At 45.8% G+C, this 19958-nt stretch overlaps 1 protein-coding gene across 16 annotated transcripts in view; it reads left to right on the top strand.

Annotated features, from left to right (window-relative positions):
• The window catches only part of Kiaa1217 (KIAA1217 ortholog), a 326909-nt gene that overhangs the window by 249745 nt on the left and 57206 nt on the right, over nucleotides 1–19958 (top strand). For 15 of the 16 annotated variants that reach the window (XM_023701997.1, XM_004641889.2, XM_004641888.2 and 12 more), the window contains one exon: nucleotides 6231–7063. In XM_023701997.1, coding sequence (XP_023557765.1) covers nucleotides 6231–7063 — 833 coding nt within the window. Of the gene's footprint in view, nucleotides 1–1135; nucleotides 1413–6230; nucleotides 7064–19958 lie in introns of those variants that run through there. The other variant, XM_023701998.1, reaches the window with a different exon arrangement.

The raw sequence follows: 19958 nt of genomic DNA, 5'->3' as shown, positions 1-19958 counted from the left end.
TCAGGTGTCATCTATTACAACTACTTCTTCCAAATATTGTTTCTAATGAGCCGTGTGAGGAGGGGGCCCTGTCTTGCGCTTCCCTCCCTTAATAAGCATGAAGTGATTGGATGGCAGTAAACGGGTTTTTTTCAGAAAGCCTGCCAATGCTAACTGCCCTTGGACGTGAGAGACGTCATGGAATTCTTTTGGTCAGCAAGAACAACCTCTAAAAGCCTTAAAATGTTTGAAAAATGCAAGCTTCCCAGAGCGTGGTCATTAGGTGTGGCTTAAGGCCAGCCTGGCGTTCAGCTTCTTGTCACAGGCATGGGTTCCACTTGGTCCCTGTGGTCTCAGAAGCACAAGCCTACCTTTGAGCGAGGAAAAAGCCTCCTGCCTCCCTACACACCTCCATATGGCCTTCCCTGTGTGACAGAGCCGCTGTGTTCACCAAGGTTGTGCAGGTCTCTAGAGATACCTGCGGCTCCACCTCCATCCTGCTTAGGGTGGGGCAGGGGGGCTGGGCTTGCCTTCGGGAGTCTCCTCCTCCAAGTCCCCGCAGCTAGAGCGCTCCACCCTTCCTTTTCTCTCAGATGTGTTGTTCAGAATTGCAGGTGCCTGTCCACTCACTGCTGTGTGAACGGATGAATGGCTGCTACCCAAAGTTCAGCCTGGTGGACCCAGGCTGGTTAATCAGTAGACAGCCTCCTTGATAGCCCTCCTGTTTTTCCTCTGGTGTCACAAACCTGACAGAGAGTTCAAGTTTCCTTCGCTTGCCAAGCTCGTCACTTCAAAAGCCTGGCAGCAGAATGGGTTTGGGGTGCTGGTCTAGGTTCTTGTTGCAGCACCCTCAGCTGAACAGAGACTGATCCAAGAGTCAGTCCTGGGAGTGATTGACACACCAGATTTTCTGATGGTTTCGTTTTGTGGTTGCTGCTTGTTTGCTTATTCAGTGGTCCTGTTTGCCCTGCATTAAGTTTATCTAGCATTTCCTTTATTCTTAACCTAGTTACCTAGGCCTCCTGGAGTCCTTCCTTCTCCGTGTTTTCCCAGTAGGCAATTACCGAAGGTCTGAGTCACCCATGTGGTAGCCTGTGGTTGGGTGTGGGCCGAGGTTATTCAGTGACTAATTTCCAGGGGGAGGAGAGATTGGTTTATCGTGGGAAGGGCTACTTTTTCTCCTTGCCTTGCTCCTCAGTCTGGGTAAAGCGAAATGGTTTTCATTGGTTGTGAGCTCAAGCTGGGGAACGTTTCAAGATCTCTGTGTCCTTTGTGATGATTTTCGTCTCTGAAGAGAAAGCCATCTGAAAGATCTGACTGTGGAACTGAGGATTTAGATGAAGCCAGCAGACAAAGGGATCTCATAACCAGGAGCTGAGCCAATGTTTTTTTTTCACAGCGTCAATTATTACAGGTGGTTTCCTTAAGAAAAAGTAAGTGGCTTTAATTCTTTCAGAATGAGAGCAGCTCGTACAAACCATCTCAGTTTACTCAGCTACTTCATCGTGTGGTCTGGCAAGTGGTGTGTTTACAAGTTCTAGACCCGGGAGGGAGGGCTTTGAAATATAATAAACTGCCCCTAATACTTCCTTTCCAACAAAATGTACCTTAAATGCTCCACAGAGAGACATGATTACGTGAGACAGTTTTCTCCCAGTGATGAAGATAAACATTCCTCATGCTAAATTTATTTTTCCAGAAACAATTTTGAGACACTCCTTCTTACTGTCCAGAAATTTCTGAATGAGTGATATTTGATTTGACCTATGGCACTTTGGGAAATGAAATATAGCTATCTGTAAATATTCCTAACTCGATCTTCAGGTAATTAATCTGAAGCTTCCTTAGGTATTTTGGGAGCTATCTGAGTACAGAGCCAACATACCTGGAGCTTACTGAGCTACCGTAGGTGCTGCAGGCCTAGACCACAGCCCCTCACCTGGGGCTTTGGAGATGAGGCACTTGGGGTTTTTCTGTTTACAAGAAGGAGAAGAATTCAGACAACCAAGACACAATCCTGAATTGAGCAGTAATGAAAAGAGGGAAGAACAATGTCCTCCAAAGTAGTAATGAGGGAGAGTCTGATTCTCTCTCTCTCTCTCTCTCTCTCTCTCTCTCTCTCTCTCTCACACACACACACACACACACACAGAAGTTTGTTTTACCTTAGTGTTATTTTCTCCTAGAGGTCTGACTTAGAATGTTCGTATAGGAAAAATTCAGTATATATGTATTACCATGTCTCTCCTGCTAGTCAAATAAAAACAAAATGAAAAAAAAAAAAATGAAATAGAGCTGTGCAGGTGCCTGATTCGAGGACGATATCACCATGAGAAGAAAACGAGCCTGAAAGAGGAGCATTGCTTTAAACTGTGAATTATAAAGTCTTACTCAGCCTTCTGCTCCATCCCATCAGGCCAGACTCTCATAGAATTAATAAAGTCTGCTTTTACTGGCATAGCAGGCGGTCTCTTACAGAGATCACACTGAAGGCCTGGGGAGGAGTCTCTCCTTTTATCTTTGGTTATCTTCCCTCATCCTAAGTGCAGCTTCCCTCTAGTTGTTCCCTATCATGTAGCACCTACACCCAAGTTATCACATTTCAAGAGTCAGTTCTAGTTGTAGGTTTAAAAACCTATTTTCCTGGGGCTTTATGGGGTCATCGTGTCATCCTCTTTTGGGGCTCTCTTTAGCGCTGGGGATAAAGTCATCTGGGTGCTCTTCAAAACTCTGTCCTGGAAACTCAGGTGTAGCTTGGCAGAGCAACACAAGAATTCTGCAGAAGGGCTTCCAGCTTCTAGTCACTCATCTCGGCGGAGACATCCAGGCTGTTCTGTCTTAACTGAATGCTTGTGTTCGGTTTGGTTTCATGATAGGTAACTCAGTGATTTATTCAGTGCCCCTTTTGGATGATAGCAAGGTTATTATAAAGTGGGGAAAGCAAGGCTGATACAGAGCACTGGTGCCAGCTGCTCGTGGCGAGGAGCCATCTACAATGCGTTTATATTCTGGTTGGCTGGAACTTGTGCCATACTAGATATCGGTTGTTAAATATTTTGACTGTCACCCACACGCACATGTGAATGCATGACATGCTGCTTCAGAATTTTTCTTAATTAATGGTTACATTTCTTTCTGATCACATCTACACATGCTATCAGGAAGTCTAATGAGGTTTTCTTTTCTAAGGAACTTTTATTAATGTTTCATTTGAAAAGTTGGTTATAAAATGTAGTTCCTAACCATTTCTTTTCATGTCACCATTTAACAATGGTGTTTAACATTGTTAAACAAAATACTCCTGCAGATAGGCAAGATAAGATAGAGCTACTACTTCAAGAGCAATCTATTCAGTTTTTCATTTATTAAAATTAATTTGATGGTTTTCTTTCATTAATAATACTTAAGCTTCTAGACTGTTATGTGCACTCTAGAATCTTGATGTCTCTTTTTCTTCTCTGACCAGAATGGGGTAGTATCCTATGGTGCATTAGTTGGAATCAGGTGTTATCTGAAGATGAACAAAGAAGAAAAGGAAAACAGATAACAGTGACAAGTTTGGGTAGAACCGCCCTCTATCTATGGAGTTCTAGGCACTTGGAATCTTACTTTATTTCATTTGGAATTAGTAACAGTAACAGCCACTGTACCGGCATTTGTGGGCAGCTTGACCTGGGCACTGTGTGTTGGTTTGGCACTGTGGTATGTGTAAGTCACTGCAATGTGTTTGTTTTGATATTTGTTTCAGTTGACCGCTGCTTTGTGTGGTCACTTGCATGGGGAGTTTGGTCAGACATGCCTTGCTGGCTGAATCTTTCTTGGGTTTCTGCCCTCTGGTATTCTGTGCTGTTTGCACTGAGCCTTACCTTCTCATTTATTAATGTCTGAGTTGGGGAAGACAGAGCAGGAAAGGTACATATGGAGAATGTGTGTTTTGTCTCTGCAGACCTTCTGTGGCATGGCTGCTTTAGCCATTCTTCAATGAGAAACAGCCAGAGGAACAGTTGCACAAGGACTGAGAGCAGCCTCCTCGTCTGTGGCACTGGGCGCCAGAGGCGTGTGGGGGTGTTGAGGGAGCGAGGGCTGGCGCGCCCACCCTCCTGGTCTATCCCTGGCTCTAGTGCCACCAGATTAGAACATGGGGGGAAGTTCCAGGGAGGGGGCCTCTTGAGGCTGTCACCATCAGGTTTAGAGAAGGACAAACAGCCTGGTCTTTGTGGTTGGAGCTCCGTGTGTGGGTCGGAAGAGGAGTGGTGGTGATGGAGGCAAACTGTGATGATGAGAGAGGAACCTGCATCCTTGGGGTCCCCAGAAGAAGCCAGCCCCTAAGGGAGCTGTGAGGGCAGTTCAGAAGTGCTCAGGAAACGGACCCTGGAGGTCCCCTTGTTGTTTTTATGTGTATCTTTATACTTTTAATGGGTCACTTTCAGTCTGAAATCCATTATATCTAAAACTCCCTGCTCCTGTTAAGGATTCTGCCCTGCTGGGTCATTCCAGGAACAAGAGAAAGAAGCCCCAAAAGACCTACGGGTCCTTGCCCTGCCTTCTGCCTACAAGGAGCAGAGGGCGCTGTCCTCTCCTTGGCGGGGAGGCAGAGGCTTCTCCAGAGCTGTGTTCCAGGCACTTATGAGCGCTTGGTAACTAGTTTACTAAGCCAATGTGTCTCTATCATAGTGACCCGCTGGTTCGTATTCAAGAGATGTGGGGCTTTGTTTTCAGTTTCAACTTTTCCTGTTTTCTTTACTTTTTCTACTCTTTTCCCCATCAGCCTTGCTATGATTCGCTCAGCTGCATATCTGGGTTCTTGTCCTTTCGTGTCCCCTCTCTCCTCATGCCCACCTCAGCCATCTGCCAAGCATTTATGCTGTAGTCTGTCGCAGCTCCTGGCATTTAGGCGGGGTAGTCAGTCTCCTCCTGCGGCACAGGGTGGGCTTGGAGCCTGAGCTAAGACTGTCATGTCCCTCTCCAGTTGAAGAATCTCAACTTGTCTCTCCCTTTGAGGTCTTATCCTGAATTCATTTATACTTTCATTCTGCCTCTTGCTAACCTCATAGTGTTGTTGCAAATTACAGATGCCTTTCCCGTTAACTTGAGTCTTATGGGAATTGTTAGTTCCCCTAAACTGGGTGGGAGGGACACGAAGCCCCAGTATGCCCTGGCCATGAGGCAGTTCCAGGGCATGAGCTCTGGGTGCCTTTCTATCATGCTTGGGTCCCCACCATCTCCCCTCAGCCTATCCATTATGAGTGTGTCTGGCATGTTACTGGTACCTCCTGGATCCTCGTTTCTCCCAACCTCTCCTTCTCATAGACTCACCTAGAGATTGGGGAATGAATGGAACGTCCTTCTAGGTTACCCCCCGTTATCTTCTTAGGCTCTCTGTTCCTGTCCCTAAATGATATTAGCTTAGAACGATGGAAAATACAGTTATTATTTTCTAGAAAACATCATTCTAGCACTGTTGCCATTAGACCATGTTCATCATATATATGCCTTGGAGATGCAGGGAGCTCAGTATTGAAAGCACGGTGTTGTTTTGACTTCAGTGCCTACGACGTTGAGCCCCACATTAGGTGTACTCATTGTCCATGGCTGTTGTACCAAATTACTGCGAATTTAGCTTCTTAGGGCTACAGGTATAGCTGGGTGGTGCAGAGGTTTCCTCACATATATGAAGTCATGGATTTGATTATCACAGCACCCCCCCCCAGCATCCTCGAACACCACAGAAGTATTAAATGCATTATCTCATAGGAACCAGACCTCCAGAATGAGCTTTAGGGGCTACTAGTAACCTGTCAGCAGAGATATACTTTCTTTCGAGGCCCTGCGAGAATGCATGTCCTTACCTTTTCCAGCATTCAGATGCTTCCTACACTCATCCATCCATCTACAACTTCAGCAGCATGGCACCCTCGATCACTGTATCTCTGGCTCTGTGTCCACTTTCACAGTCCCTGACCTTGGCGCTCCGGCCTCCCTCTGACACCTAGACAGGCCCTGGTGACTGTTCAGTGCACCTGGACACTGGTCTCCCATTTCAGCAGCTTGACATTATCACATCTGGCAAGTCCCTTTTCCATAGGAGGGCCCGCAGTCACAGGTTCCAGGGATTAGGGCATAGGCGTCTTGCAGGAGAGCCGCATTGTGCAAACTCCCATGGCCAGGAAGCCATACTGTCACCACAAGACTTCTCCACGACCTGTGGAGTCTGTCCATGTAGACCTCCTAATCCCTGGCTTTGTTTCCAGATGCAGAGAGACATCGTTTATGCAAGAGGAGATGGCCCTGGGGCCCCTCGACCTGGAGCCACAGTTCACCCACCCCACGCGATTCCCAATTCCCCACCGCCCACTCCTGTGCCCCACTCCATGCCGCCCTCCCCATCCAGAATTCCTTACAGTGGCCCCCGCCCCATGCTCATTCCCGGCAATGCCACTATCCCCAGGGACAGACTGTCCAGCCTCCCCGTCTCCAGGTCCATCTCACCAAGTCCCAGCGCCATTTTGGAAAGAAGAGATGTCAAGCCGGATGAAGACATGAGTGGCAAAAACCTGGCAATGTATAGAAATGAGGGCTTCTATGTGGATCCTTACCTGTACCACGAGGGCCGGATGAGCATAGCCTCCTCCCACGGGGGGCATCCCCTGGACGTCCCCGACCACATCATTGCATATCACCGCACAGCCATCCGGTCCGCGAGCGCATATTGTAACCCATCGCTTCAAGCAGAAATGCACATGGAGCAGTCCCTGTACAGACAGAAATCAAGGAAATACCCAGATAGCCATTTGCCCACCCTCGGCTCCAAAACACCCCCCGCGTCTCCACACCGCATCGCCGACCTGCGGATGATGGATCTGCACGCGCAACACAACGCCCACGGGCCCCCTCACACACTGCATCCCGAGCGCGCCTCCCCCAGCCGCCAGTCGTTCAAAAAGGAGCCGGGCACCCTGGTGTATGTTGAGAAGCCACGGAACACTCCAGGATTATCAGGCATTGTAGACCTTGGCCCTCCTCTAGTTGAGAAGCAAGTTTTTGCCTACAGCACTGCTACAATCCCCAAAGACAGAGAGACCAGGTAAGGTGTGGGGGATGTGGGTGGCCGGGTGGTCTATGGCCAGGTGTTGCCAAGCACTGCTCTCCAGCTCCAGTCGTGGCTTAGTGGGGGCTGCAGAGGGCACTGGGAGAGGTGTGTGTGGCCCTTTCTGGGAAGGGCTTCTGAATCGGTGGGCTTCGGAGAGGTACACCAGCAGCTGCCCCAAAGGGGACAGATCCACCCACAGCCAGATCTGTCCTGCTGGTCCCTGAACTGTGTTCCTACAAGTGGTGGCATTAACGTAACTCTGAACCATTCCCAAGAAAATTGTGGTCCACAGAAACCAGTGGGCCCAGTAGATTAAGAGCTGCTGATAACTGATCTGCCCCAGAAGATAAGCAGTGAGAGGTTGAACTGTCTGAGCTAGCAATGTATGTTTTTGCCTTTTAGAATGCAATTTTGTTTTCTCCTCTAGTTTTGGGAAATGAAAGAATATATCGCTGCTGGTGTTCTAGGATGACACCAAGTGACTCTGCATGAATGTAGAATGGTTTGGGTGTGATCCTCGGTCAGGAGTGCTGCTGAGGCCAGCAAAATCTTTCTAGTAAACAAGACAGCCTGGGCACTTAAATTTCTTCTTAAATATATGCATTTTCAAACTTTCAGTCCTGAACCTTCCTTTTGTATTTTGAAAACACATTCCAAAATGTATGAAGTAACAACAGGAAAGCAAATCTCCATGGAGGGAATTTCTTTACCCTGAGTTGGTTAAGTTAAGAAAGACAACACAATGATTGTAATCATAAAAATCTAGTTCAAGAAATTGAAGCCAAAAGCGGTCAGGTATCTTACCTGCTCCCATGTGTGAATTCACAAGACACATGAAAAATAAGAACCAGATATCTGGGTGCTCAGAACCTTCCTAGGTCCTTGCTTCTCACTAAAAATGGCAAAGCTGCGTACTTCTAAGGTGACAGAACCTTAGAAGGGCCTCGCCCGAGGAGTGTGAGCTCACCTGACTGTTTTCACACTCAGAGATCCTCTCCCAGGCAATACTTGTCTGGATAGGCCAGTCCTCTGTATTTGTTCGGCCATAAGGAATCTCAGAGCATGGGAATCTCAGAAGAACAAACAAGAATGAACATAGACACATAAGGGATCATTAATGCAGCAGAAAATCCAAGCTCACTCAGCTAGAAAAGCGGGGAAGTGGCTGACTTGATTATGTAGAATGAAGAATTAAGGATTGGAAAATAATATTTATTCTGTGTTCCAAAGTCCTTAGTAAGTGTACTGGCGATTTAACCCAGGGACTAAGCTACATTCTCATTGAATTTTCAGACAGGGTCTTGCTGCATCACCCAGTTGGCCTCAAATTTGAAATCCTGCTGTCTCTGCCACCTGAGTAGCTGGGATTATGGGCATGTGCCGTTGCACCTGGCTAAAAAATGAAATTATAGGAAGTAGAGAAAGGAACTTTTCTCATAACCACAGACTATATACATTCTTAGTAGTTCATGTCACACCCAGAGAGGAATCTGCCAAGATGCACCAGAGGCCTGGGGGCTTGTGCTGTATGCATCACAGAGTTGCAGAAGCATCCCCTGCAGAGGACTCAAGACACAGGGGAAGTGGTGTTTTGCTGAAAGGATGACATTTAGAGCCACAGTAATTTTAATCCCATAATCCTAGCATGCAGGAAGCTGAGGCAGGAGGATCACCTCACTTCAGGTCCAGTCTGAGCTGTACAGTGAGTTCAAGGAAGACCCTCTCTTAAGAACAGAAAAAGGGGGCCGGGGAGATAGCTCCGCAACATTAGCACCTTCCTGGCAAGTACAAGGTCCTGAATTTGATCCCTGGTACCAAAAAAAAAAAAAAAAAAAAAAAAAAAAAAAAATCCAAGAAAAGAAACAAAAACATTCCATATCCCAGATATGATACTAACGGCCAGAATCTATACTCTTCCCTCCCTGGTGTCCCATGTCCTGCCTCCATTCCACCTGGCTTAGCAGAGGGTGGAGAGCTTGGGTCCTATGGGCATATTAAACTGGTTCTAGGTACATTTTGGTCAGCAGTGATGTCCGCCTCCTTCTCCATACCTGGCAGTGACCGTGTAGTTACCATGCAGACGTGTATCAGGGGGCCTCTTTTCACAGGATGTTGTGGGAGAGAAGCCTTCTGCACATCTGGAGGCCCGTCCCTCCATGGCTCCCCAGCCAAAGCTTGAAGGAGGAGTTTTTGGTACAGCTGTATTACCTTATTTTCTTCATTCATTCATCTACTTTCATTGTACTATCGATTGAACCCAGAGCGTCCACACTGAGCTATGTCTATAATTAGGGATATACGTTTCTATTGTCCCTTCCCTGAATTGTGAAATATCAAAGGAGGAATTGTATTTCACCCTTCTGGCCTGCGTAACTCCTCACACGTAACTCAGCTTGACTCCGGGGCAGGGTACTTAGGCTGCTGGAGCCCATTCTCCTGTAGCCAGACAGACATGTACCACACACATGCCACACATGCACATACCAGACACACATGCACACACATATGTATAAACTACACAGGCACATACACACACACCACAGAAACACACATGCACACACAGAGATCATACAAACATGAATGCCATACAACACTGCGCAGATACAACCATACGCATGTACGCCAGTATATGCACATATACACACACCCACCACACAGACATGTATACGTCCACCCCACCCTCTGTAGATACACCCCCCCATAGCCATACACAAATACATACCACACAGACACACCATATACACCTATGCACAGACACACACTGATACACCACAGACACACATATCCCTGCACAGACTGAAAGCCCACCCCAACCCCCAGCTAAACTCAGGCACATAATAAGATGAGCAGGATTCTCTGAAAAGCCTTGAACTCACCCTCAGTCCTCCTAGCCCTCTTCCTACTGTTACCTAAACAGGTGAGGATGGGGGAGGGGGCAGTATGGGGTGCATGTTGCCCCCTCTTCCCCAAGCACAGTTCTGACCGTGGCACTGAACTCTGGGAAAGCTTAGTGAGAGGACTGAAGTGAGTCCTACCGGGGTTATTTGGTTACTGAAGGCAGCTCTCATCTTGTGGGAGCCTTCTGCTCCAAGCACCATGTTAGGTGCCTTCAGTGCATGTGTGAGGTAATTGTCCTCCGACTCCCAAGGTTCCTACTAGCTTCATCCCCACTTCACAGACGCAGAAAGCGAGGCTCAGAGAGGTTCCAGTGTGGCTGACATCGCAGAGCCAGTATGTAGCATAGAGCATCCAGGCCTGTTACAGGATCCCTGCTTTTCCCCAGGGTGTGTTGTTCTGCTCAGTAGCTGAGATCTCTGAGCCTCTCCTTCCCTCAGAGAAGTAAATTCAAAAGTGAAATCTGAACATTTCAACCAGAATCTTTCAAAAATTGTTTCAGGACCAGATGCTAAAGAACTGCTCCCGAAGGATATTTACAATCATAACATGGTAGAATTTGCATAATTATATTGCTAAATATATACATGCCATTTAAAATATAACTGCCCTAGCTAGTATATTAGCACAATTAAGCAGAAAGAGGAAAGAAAGAAGAGAACATTCTTGGTAGATCTTATTTTCAAAAACCTCATCTCAGTACTATGCCAGAGGAAAAAAAAATTTTAAAACAAGAACACCAGAAACAATTACTGAAGCGCAAAATTATAGTTGATTATCTTGCTTACCCCATGATGTTATTTTAGAAATATTTAATCTGTGTAACTATGTTCTAAGACTGTTCAACCCCTTAAAGTCTAACTTCATGAGTACAGAGTAGAAAGTGCCAAACCAACTTCTGTTGCACTGTCATAATATTAAAAAGTGAATCAAAAAATTTTTTAAATGTAAAAGCACATAATAATGCAAGTGCATTTTACATGAGACTCTGAAGTGAAATTTTACTTCTAAGAAGGGAAGCTCCAGAAACAGAAGGGAGGGCGAAAGGTCTGTGGCTGTGCTTTCTTGTGGGTGCCCCTGGATTCAGGCTGTTCCAGAGAGCCCTTGAATGTCATCGCCCAAATAAGTGCAGGAAACTAGAAATCAAAGAGACAGAGTCTTTATTTCACATCCGTTCTCAGGAGTCAGCCAACAGGAGCTTGTTGGAAGGAACATAATTTTATAATAGCACTGTTGAGGTACAAAGGCCAAGAGAGCTAAGGACGAAGCAGTTTAAGCTGTATCCCGATATTTAGTCATGCCTATCCCACCTCTTCTCTTTTTAAAGATGCTTCAAAAAAAATAAAAGAAAGAAAAGAAAGAAAGAAAGAAAGAAAGAAAGAAAGAAAGAAAGAAAGAAAGAAAGAAAAGAAAAGAAAGAAGCAAGCTTCAGTTAGCATCAGGTATCAGCACACCGTATCAGGAAGGTCTGGAGACAGCAGAGGGTGTGGGGTCATGTGTGATGGTCCAGAGGTGACAAATCGCCACCACTTGGACTTTTGGGATAGCGCTTCTCCCATCGGAGCTCCTGGACAGAAGACAATTTTAAGTGTAAAGGTGGCATTGTTTGTCTGAGCCCCCTTCAGCCAGGACACCACAGGGAAAATAGGTCCCAGGGACACGAGAGTGCCAAGGAAGACTGTGAGACAGGGCGTGGGAGGCCCTGCTTCCTGGGTTATAAAATTACACCATTAAACAGCATCATTATCTCTGTCCATGCCACATAAAGCAGCCCTTAAAAATTGTAAAATTTGAGGACATTTATGTTTTGCTATTTTCTGTTTGTAGTTTAGATCATATAGTGTAAAATATCTCCATTGAAATAGCACTCAGCGTAAGGCTGCCCACTGCAAAGTGACTAATAATGTTCCTTCCAAATGCGAAACAGGTCCTTCCAAGTGGCAAGCCATCTGCTATACACAGTAAGCTTGAGCTATTATATTTTTACACTGTTCTACCCCTCAAGCAGTTAAGTTGAACACACTAGAGAAGAGTGACATGGAGAAGCAGATTCTTGCCCAATCTGAGCATCTATGACTAGACACAGAGCCGCACAAAACTTGGCTGTGATTTCTGAGGCGTTGTGGGCTTGGAGGGCACAGTCTCTTGCCTTGGGACGGTTAGAAAGAAGGAACGAAACTATGCATACAGAAGAAAGCCTGCATGCTGTCTGTCTGCTCTTAATCATTTTACATTACTTTTTCATTTTACAAGGATTAACTGTTGGGGTATTGGTAGCTTCAGGAGGTGGGTTGGATCCATGGCTTAGCAGTTGATAGAATGAACATTTCAATTTGGATTTCTGTCACTTAAACATGTCCCTTGTGACTGGCAGACCTTTGAAGGTTTTTTAAAGTGTGTTTTATCCTTTTGGAGAGCAGTGAGTCTGAATGATAGAAAAGGAACCAGTTAGTCTGATAATTGTTTTCTTCTGATGCACATAAAGTTCTCCTCTTTATGTATGGCCTCTCCCATGAGGGCTTTCTCCTCGGTGGCGTGGACAACATGGGCAGGGACATTAGGGTGGCATATCTCCTGCGTAAAGCCTTTCCAGCATCTACCCACAGGATGCCAGGAGCAGACCCCCAATCCTGCCCTCATCCTGGCCATCATAGGCTTCTCCAGACACTGGCAACCTCCCCAGAGACGAGATGTACCCAGCTGAGAAATAGCTGTTGTGAAGAAAATTTGACTTTTTCCTGAAACTTAGTGAAGTAGAGAAATGAAAGGTTGCCCCATGCTCAAGCAATAGAAGGATCACGACAGTGATGACTTCACTTCTGCCCTTTGCCCCCCTTGTGAGGTGATTCCTTATTGCCTTTGGTTCAGTCAGTCTACCCGTCACTGGCCATTTATTGAGAGGCAGTAATTTTAGTGAACTTTAAAGCCAGACTGTCTGGATTCAAATCCCAGTCCCAGTACTTGCTAGCAGCTGGGGGATTCTTTGACAAATTATGGACTGTTATTGTCTCCAGTTGTCCTGTTTATAAAATAGAGATAATAATAGTAACTACTTCATAGAATGCATGCATTATGGTAAGTGCATAGGAGTTCCTACTTCTAGCAATTCATTCTACTAAAGACTACTAACAAGAGAGATAAAGACCCAGAGATAGGCAGGGCAAGAGGCTGCCTGAGGAGGGATGGAGATATAATTTTTTGGTTTTGTTGTTGTTGTTGATACAGGGTCTTGCTGCGCAGCTCGAACTTGTAGTGATCCTCCTGTCTCAGCTTCCCCAGCACTGGGATTATAGACATGTGCCACCATGCCTGGTTTCAAACTTGGTATGGCATGGGCTACCAGGGTTTGAACCTGGGTCCTTGTGCTTGTCAGATAGGCACTTAGACTGGTGAGATATCTCCCTAACCCTGTAATTTTTAATATAGTAAGAAAGCACAAAAAGTTGGGGTGGAGAGTGGGGTGAGTGCATAAAACTAAGTGTGAACTAACAGTGAACTTACCAGGGTATAATGATTCAATTTAGATTGCCACTTTAAAGTCTATGCCAGGGAATAATTAAGTTCATGCATCCTCTTGGGTGCAGGAGCAAAAAGACAAACCAGATTTAGGGATCTTTATGGGCTTGTATCAGAGCTATGTCATTTATGATAAGGGCCCCTTGCTGAGTTTGGCTGAAATTGGTGGGTTGTCCATCGATGCTTCACAGTGCCTGACTGGGTCAGCTCCTACCTGAACTGCTTTGTCACGCAGCTCTAATTATGGCTCAGTCAATTTTTATTGAGATCCTCATATGTGCTTAGCTGCACATAAACAGAAAGGCAGTCCCCGTGAGTAGGGATCACAAGCATTGAAAGTTTAGTGTACACCTCGAAGCTGTGCCACAGTTAGGTGCAGGAGGCACCTGGGCTCGGAGTGCCCATTCTGGAGGCATACCCATAACAACAGCATTTCATTCTAGACATTTCTTTCAGTTTTCCTAATCCCCAGGGATGCTTTTCATCCTGAGAGTGACAGTATCTGCTATGGACACAGAGGGAAGGGAGGAAAACCTGCCAAGTCCAGTGTCTGCAGCACGCAGCCTGAGCTTCACACTGCAATCTCTCCCCAGTGTTTTAAAGTCCAGCTGGAAAGTTAGGACTTGATTTTCTTGAAAATGATGCTGAAAAACAATAGGACTAATAATACATTGCAGGTTAAAGAGGCTTCCATGGCCAGCTGGAAAGCCAACCACCATTTATTCCAAGTTCTAAACAATGGAAATACGAGTAAACTTTTCAATTACAAGCCTGCCATAATTTGGGGGATGGCTTGTACATAATTAATTCCAAAGTAATGACACAGACAATAATTTGCTAAGAATTCAGAAAAGAGAGCACTTGCCCAAAGTTATACTGGCCTGAGAGCCTTCATGGAAGTACCAAGATGATCTGCAATTTAAGGCTTGTGCAGACTGAAATAAAAGGGTATCATTTGAGAAGACAGACTGTTCTTTATTTAACATTTGCAGTAGTTTTTTTTTTTTTTTTTTTAATATTGCAGCACCTGGAAAAATGGCATCATAATACATGGGGTTTTTTTTGCGAGTCTCAGAAATCAAAGAAGTGCCCACAAATTGAATCATTACTTCATTCACAGATAACTTTATGATTAAGTAATAGTTGCTGAGTTTAAGCTATAGATGTCTGATAAACACACTTGACCAACTGACAGGTTTATGAAGATAGTGCTACTCGTGCGCTAGAAATATTCTGTCCAAAATACCCAAGAATTATCACCACAAGGGCTGCGCTTCTTTAAACCAAATTTCTCAAAAAGGAAAGCCATCAACTGTCACTAATTAGATGAAATTAAAATGCGTTCCTCCATGTCCTTTGCATATTCAAGAAGTGCTGTCAATCACAAACCTTCAGTCTGAAACCAAAAATAAAACTGGAGTTCTGCAAGTGCCGCGAGAGCCAGATATCTCCTTATTCATTCCAGCTAGCGCCTCTTCAGAGAGCAGATAGTTGAGGTGCAGATGCAGCCTCTTTGAAAAGTGGCAAGATGTGTGTGATCAACAAGGCGCCACCCAGCCTGTGGCTGGGCTCGCCCAAGTAGCCCCAAGCACAGCGGATGAATAATCCCAGTCTCTCTTTACAGCCAGGCCACGTTATCCTGTCTTATGATTAATTGTCCCACCATCTGATGGAGATCAGCGAGATTGCTCTCATCCTTATTTGAACTCTGGACTTTATTTTTTATGAATGACATCATTCAAAAATAAAATCAGATCTAAGCATTAATTCTATCTTTCAAAAATGGCAGGTCTTAAAAAGTCTGTATTGCCCATAATTCTCATGAAAGCCAAGTCAGATTATCAGAAAGTGCCTCCTCCGCTTCCCTGTTCACTCTCAGAGCTGGAGAACACAGTGTCCTAACAGCTGATTTTTACAGAAGGCAAAACAGAGGAGATAGACTCAGGGGCAACTGAAACTATTTCAGGAAATGATGTTTTCACTGTCATGCTTCAGTTTTTCTTTCTTTCTTTCTTTTTTTTCTTTTTTCTGTAACAAAAGTAGAAAGTACCAGGCCCTAACTTCATTTATATACACAAGTAATTAGGAAGATAAAAGAAACATCTTAGAGAAGCCACATATAAAAATATCTTCCTTCTTCCCAAGCATCATTATCTTATTTCTGTTGGCTCCACCCTAAGATCAGCAGTTCAGAAGCAAATGGAAACAGGAAGCAGTTTTCACAGCCACCTGAGGAATACTCAAGAGATTGCCTCTCCATAGCTTCTCACACTAGCTCTCATTTGGAGGTAAATTATAAGCCCGGACTCAAAAAAACAGTGGCTCCTACCAGTTCATACCTGTATAAAATATGCGATTTCGCTTCCACAGAATGACTATTAAAAGTAATACTCTGAGGGAAAAGAAAGAAAATGCAAAATGGGTGATTTTATGATACGGGGTGTGGGCTTGCCTCGGGGAGTAATAGCTCTGAGCACAGAGGAAATAAAGTGCCAACAGGAAGTAGCTGAGGGGAGACGTGTCCCACCCCAAGCAGTACATCACCACACACAGAGTATATTGTCCGTGGAACTCAAGGGGGTACTTACTATGCTTTTGACACAAACTTCTGCCTCACTGAGGGTGACCACTGAGACATCTCAAGAGAAGCACACAGTTTAAATGCAAGTGGATGCAAAAGCTCTTTGTAAAGCAGGAAGTTCTCTATAAATAAGAGTTTTGCAAATATAAAACTCTGAAGCCATCTTGTCAGGGTGGCCATTGAGGGCTGAGAGCCAACTGTGTCCTCCTCCTTGTCTAGGAATCACTTCCCAGTCGCAGCCTACCCAGATAGTAAAGTATGAAGCCGATTAACGATTAGGTGGAGTGGTTCCTAACCCCATCTGCTGTGCCCAGAAAACCTCTTGGTGGCTGGGGAGTTAGCTCAGCTGCGCAGCACCTGCCTGGCAAGTGCAAAATCTTGAGTTTGATTCCCAGCACCAGGGGAGAAAAAAAAGAACTCTGTTGGAGCTTCAGAAGTTATGCCTGTTGGGAGCACCAAGCCTGGGTGTGGCTGAGCTTTGCCCTACTTGCCTGGCTTGCCACACCCCTATGTTTTTTCTTTTTCTTTAAGCAATATCACAGAACCAGAATAGAAAGAACTACAGACTTAATGTCTCTTCCAACTAGACAAATTTTAAGCCAGGTCAGATTTCAGATACGATCTTTTTTTGTGGGGCTGAGGTGGGCGTATGACCATGGGTATTCCTCTTTAACAGGGAGTGGCAGCCTAAGGAAACACTGTGTCCTCCTCTGCATGCTAAGACTTTGAGCCCTCCATCCCTGTAACAAAATACTTGAGATAAACAGCTTAGGAATAGGAAAGGTTTATTTGGGCTCACAGTTTCAGAGCTGTTGGCCCTTGTTCGTTTGGCCCTGTCACTTTGCAGCTGTTTGGAACTGCTTGTCATGGTTGTAGTATATGGCAGAGGAGGCTTAGTCACACCAAGGTGGCCAGAATGCAAAGAGAAGGGGGCCGCTAAGGCCAGAGGCCCGTTGCCCCCTTCTAGCGCAAATCCCAGGGACCTAAATCCCTTCACCAGATCCCACCTCCTAGAGTTGCCACCACTGCCCAAGAGTAGGAGTCCCAGGAGTCAGGGACCAAGTCTTTAGCACATGGGCCTTTCAAGTTGCAAATTACGTTAAGCCTTTGCTGTCCTATGTGACAAACTACATTCAGTTTTCACTCGTGTCCTTGGTTTGAACTTGTCAGGGACTTTACTTCCTCAGGGAATTTTGCATTTGTTGGTCTTCCTTGCATGTTCCTAAACCACATGTCTACCCAACTGGATCCTCTCCAGCCTCTATTTAATGATGTCAGCTCAGAAAGGCTATTCTGGCCATCATACGTGGCATTGTACCAGCCCTACCCAGCCCCACCACACACCAATATACAAAGGACATCAGTCAACAAACAGGTGCATACAAATTTAAATAGAAATTTATTTGTTTATACACTTGAGTGTGTGTGTGTATAGATAGATAGATAGATAGATAGATAGATAGATAGATAGATAGAATACATTTCATAGTTTATTGTCACTACTGTTACCCCATAAATGTAAGCTCATAAGGACAAACTCTTTGTGTTATTCACCACAATAGTCACAGCACACTGAGCTGTGCCTGGTACATGATCAGTGCCTAAAAACGATTTGCTGAATGAAGCAAGAGATAAGTTGAAGCCTTGGGTTCTGTGAGGTGGTACAAGTTGCAAGATGATGTGCACACGCCTCCTTGTTTGCCTTCATTTCCCATGTCTCTGCAAAATGACAGCCTTTGACTAGATAAGGCAGTTGTTATCCCAGCCCTATGTTTGAGGAAACCCAGGTGATAAGTGACCTAGGAGTGGAGATTTACATCACCCTTTGATGTCTAGTGATTAGCCTGAATGCAGTGTGTCCAGGCATGAACTTTTGTCTTCCACTTCCTGGGTGGTGACAGCGCCAGCCATCCAGTCACACAGGCCCAAAGGTTAGTGTTGTTGCTGTCTCTCCCACCCACATTTGGACACCAAGTGAATACAGTTAGCTGTATATGCAAAGCTATCCTAACTCTAGCTACAGTTCTTGTCCTCCCAGCTACCACCTAGTACAGCCACCACTGCCTGTCCAGTCTCTTCAACAGCCGCAGAAAAGGTCTCCTCACTCTATCCGTGCTTTTCTCATCTGTTCTCACTGTAGAAGCCAGAGGCCCTTGCTCCAAAGTGCAAGGCCAGCTTTGCCCCCATCGGCTCCGACTTCCCCAGTGCCTCTGTCACATTCAGTCAGAGATGAAGTCCCCCGAATGATGCCCATCTGGGGAGAACACGCTTTCCAGCTGGCTTGGAACCACTCTCATTTATCCTGGTGTCCTTGTGCAATAATAGCTCTACTTTTCATTTTGGAAAGTTCCCTCATTTAGCAAGATAAATTTCAAGACCGCCCCCTCCCCACAGGGTGAGGCAAAGCCAGCTCTCCTGCTCTCCTAGTCTTAGCTCTTGTGACCCCTGCCTGTTCACCCTGGCCCCCAGCCCTTCCCTCCCCTGCACCTGCCCCAGTGAGTGTGTGTACATGTGTCTGGCTTGTGCTGTCACTCCCTCTAATCTTTGTTCTCAGTGAAGCCCTCTGTGCTCACTCTGTCTAAAAGTGCCCCATCCCCATCCCAATGGTCTTGGAGAGGCGCTTTTTCCTTTCTTCAATAGCATTGGATTGCTTTGTTATGCAATTTGCATATGGCCTGAAGACCTTAATCTCCATGCAGGCAAAGGTTGTGTCTGGTTTGTGCACCTCTGTGTCTTTGTTCCCTAGAACACCTAGTCAGGAGCGGTGCACAATAAGTGCTGGTTTTACAGTGAGTGAGAGGAGAGTCACAGTCTGTCCTGGTCTACTGTCTTGGCATCTCACTAGATTTAGCACATTGGTGCTGCTGGCCTACCCTAGCCTCCTCCTTGGAACACCGTTCTGCTCTTGTCCGTAGAGACCACAAGGCCAGGCACTGTCTGCGTCTTCATTTATGTCATCTCCTTCCCCCTCTACTTGATCCTCTTTTCCCATCCACCTCCTCCAACTAAGCCCATTTCCTAGCGTCTACCCCTCGAGGACCATCAGCTGTGGACCACAGTTTCAACACTTAAGCTTCGAGAGAATTTTGGATCAGTATTTTCAGTTATGTACCTTTTTCTAAGAAACCACTAAATAACTTTGGGCAGAAATAGAAGCTCCATTGTTCAGAGTAATGTGTGAGGCTTTACCATGAATTCTGATCATTTGGATTCCAGCATTTGCTGGCCTCATCTAAAAGCAGTGTCTTTAATTACCTCAAGATTTTCCCCCTTCATACTATAGAATTAGGGTATGAACATACAAGGCAATAGCCTACTTTAAACTTGTTCACTATTTAGTTCTGGAAAACAGGAGTGAGACGACCTGGGGCCCTCCGGATCCTGAATAGACCCAGAGCGCAGGCCCAGCAAGTGAGTGAGATGACCGGGCCGCGGGATCCTGATTAGACCCAGAGCGCAGGCCCGGCGAGTGAGTGAGAGGACCTGGGGCTGTGGAAGCCTGAACAGACCCAGAGCGCAGGCCCAGTAAGTGAGTGAGAAGACCGGGGCCGCGGGATCCTGAATAGACTCAGAGCCCAGGCCCGGGAGTGAGTGAGATGACCCGGCCCGTGGATCCTCATTCAACCCAGGCTGCAGGCCCAGCAGGGAACCCTTCAGCAGAACTCCCTGCAAAGAGCCTAGAGGCAAGACTCACCCAGCTGATTCAGGAGCAGAACATCTTGCCAGAGTGACACAAAGGGTTCAACTCTAACGCCTGCAGCAGAAAGAAGTGGAGCACACAGCCAGAACCAAACAATACCCGCCTGGAGGAATCTGAACTTCATAGATCTGGACCTGGTGCTAAGGTAATAACTCTATCTAAACTCTACACCAAAGGTCAGAAGACAGTGGTATACA

The sequence above is a fragment of the Octodon degus genome, unplaced genomic scaffold (assembly GCF_000260255.1).
Source record: "Octodon degus isolate 3935 unplaced genomic scaffold, OctDeg1.0 scaffold00145, whole genome shotgun sequence".
Lineage (NCBI taxonomy): Eukaryota > Metazoa > Chordata > Mammalia > Rodentia > Octodontidae > Octodon > Octodon degus.
The sequence above is the reverse complement of the archived record's forward strand: the minus strand, read 5'-3'. Positions and strand labels throughout refer to the sequence as shown.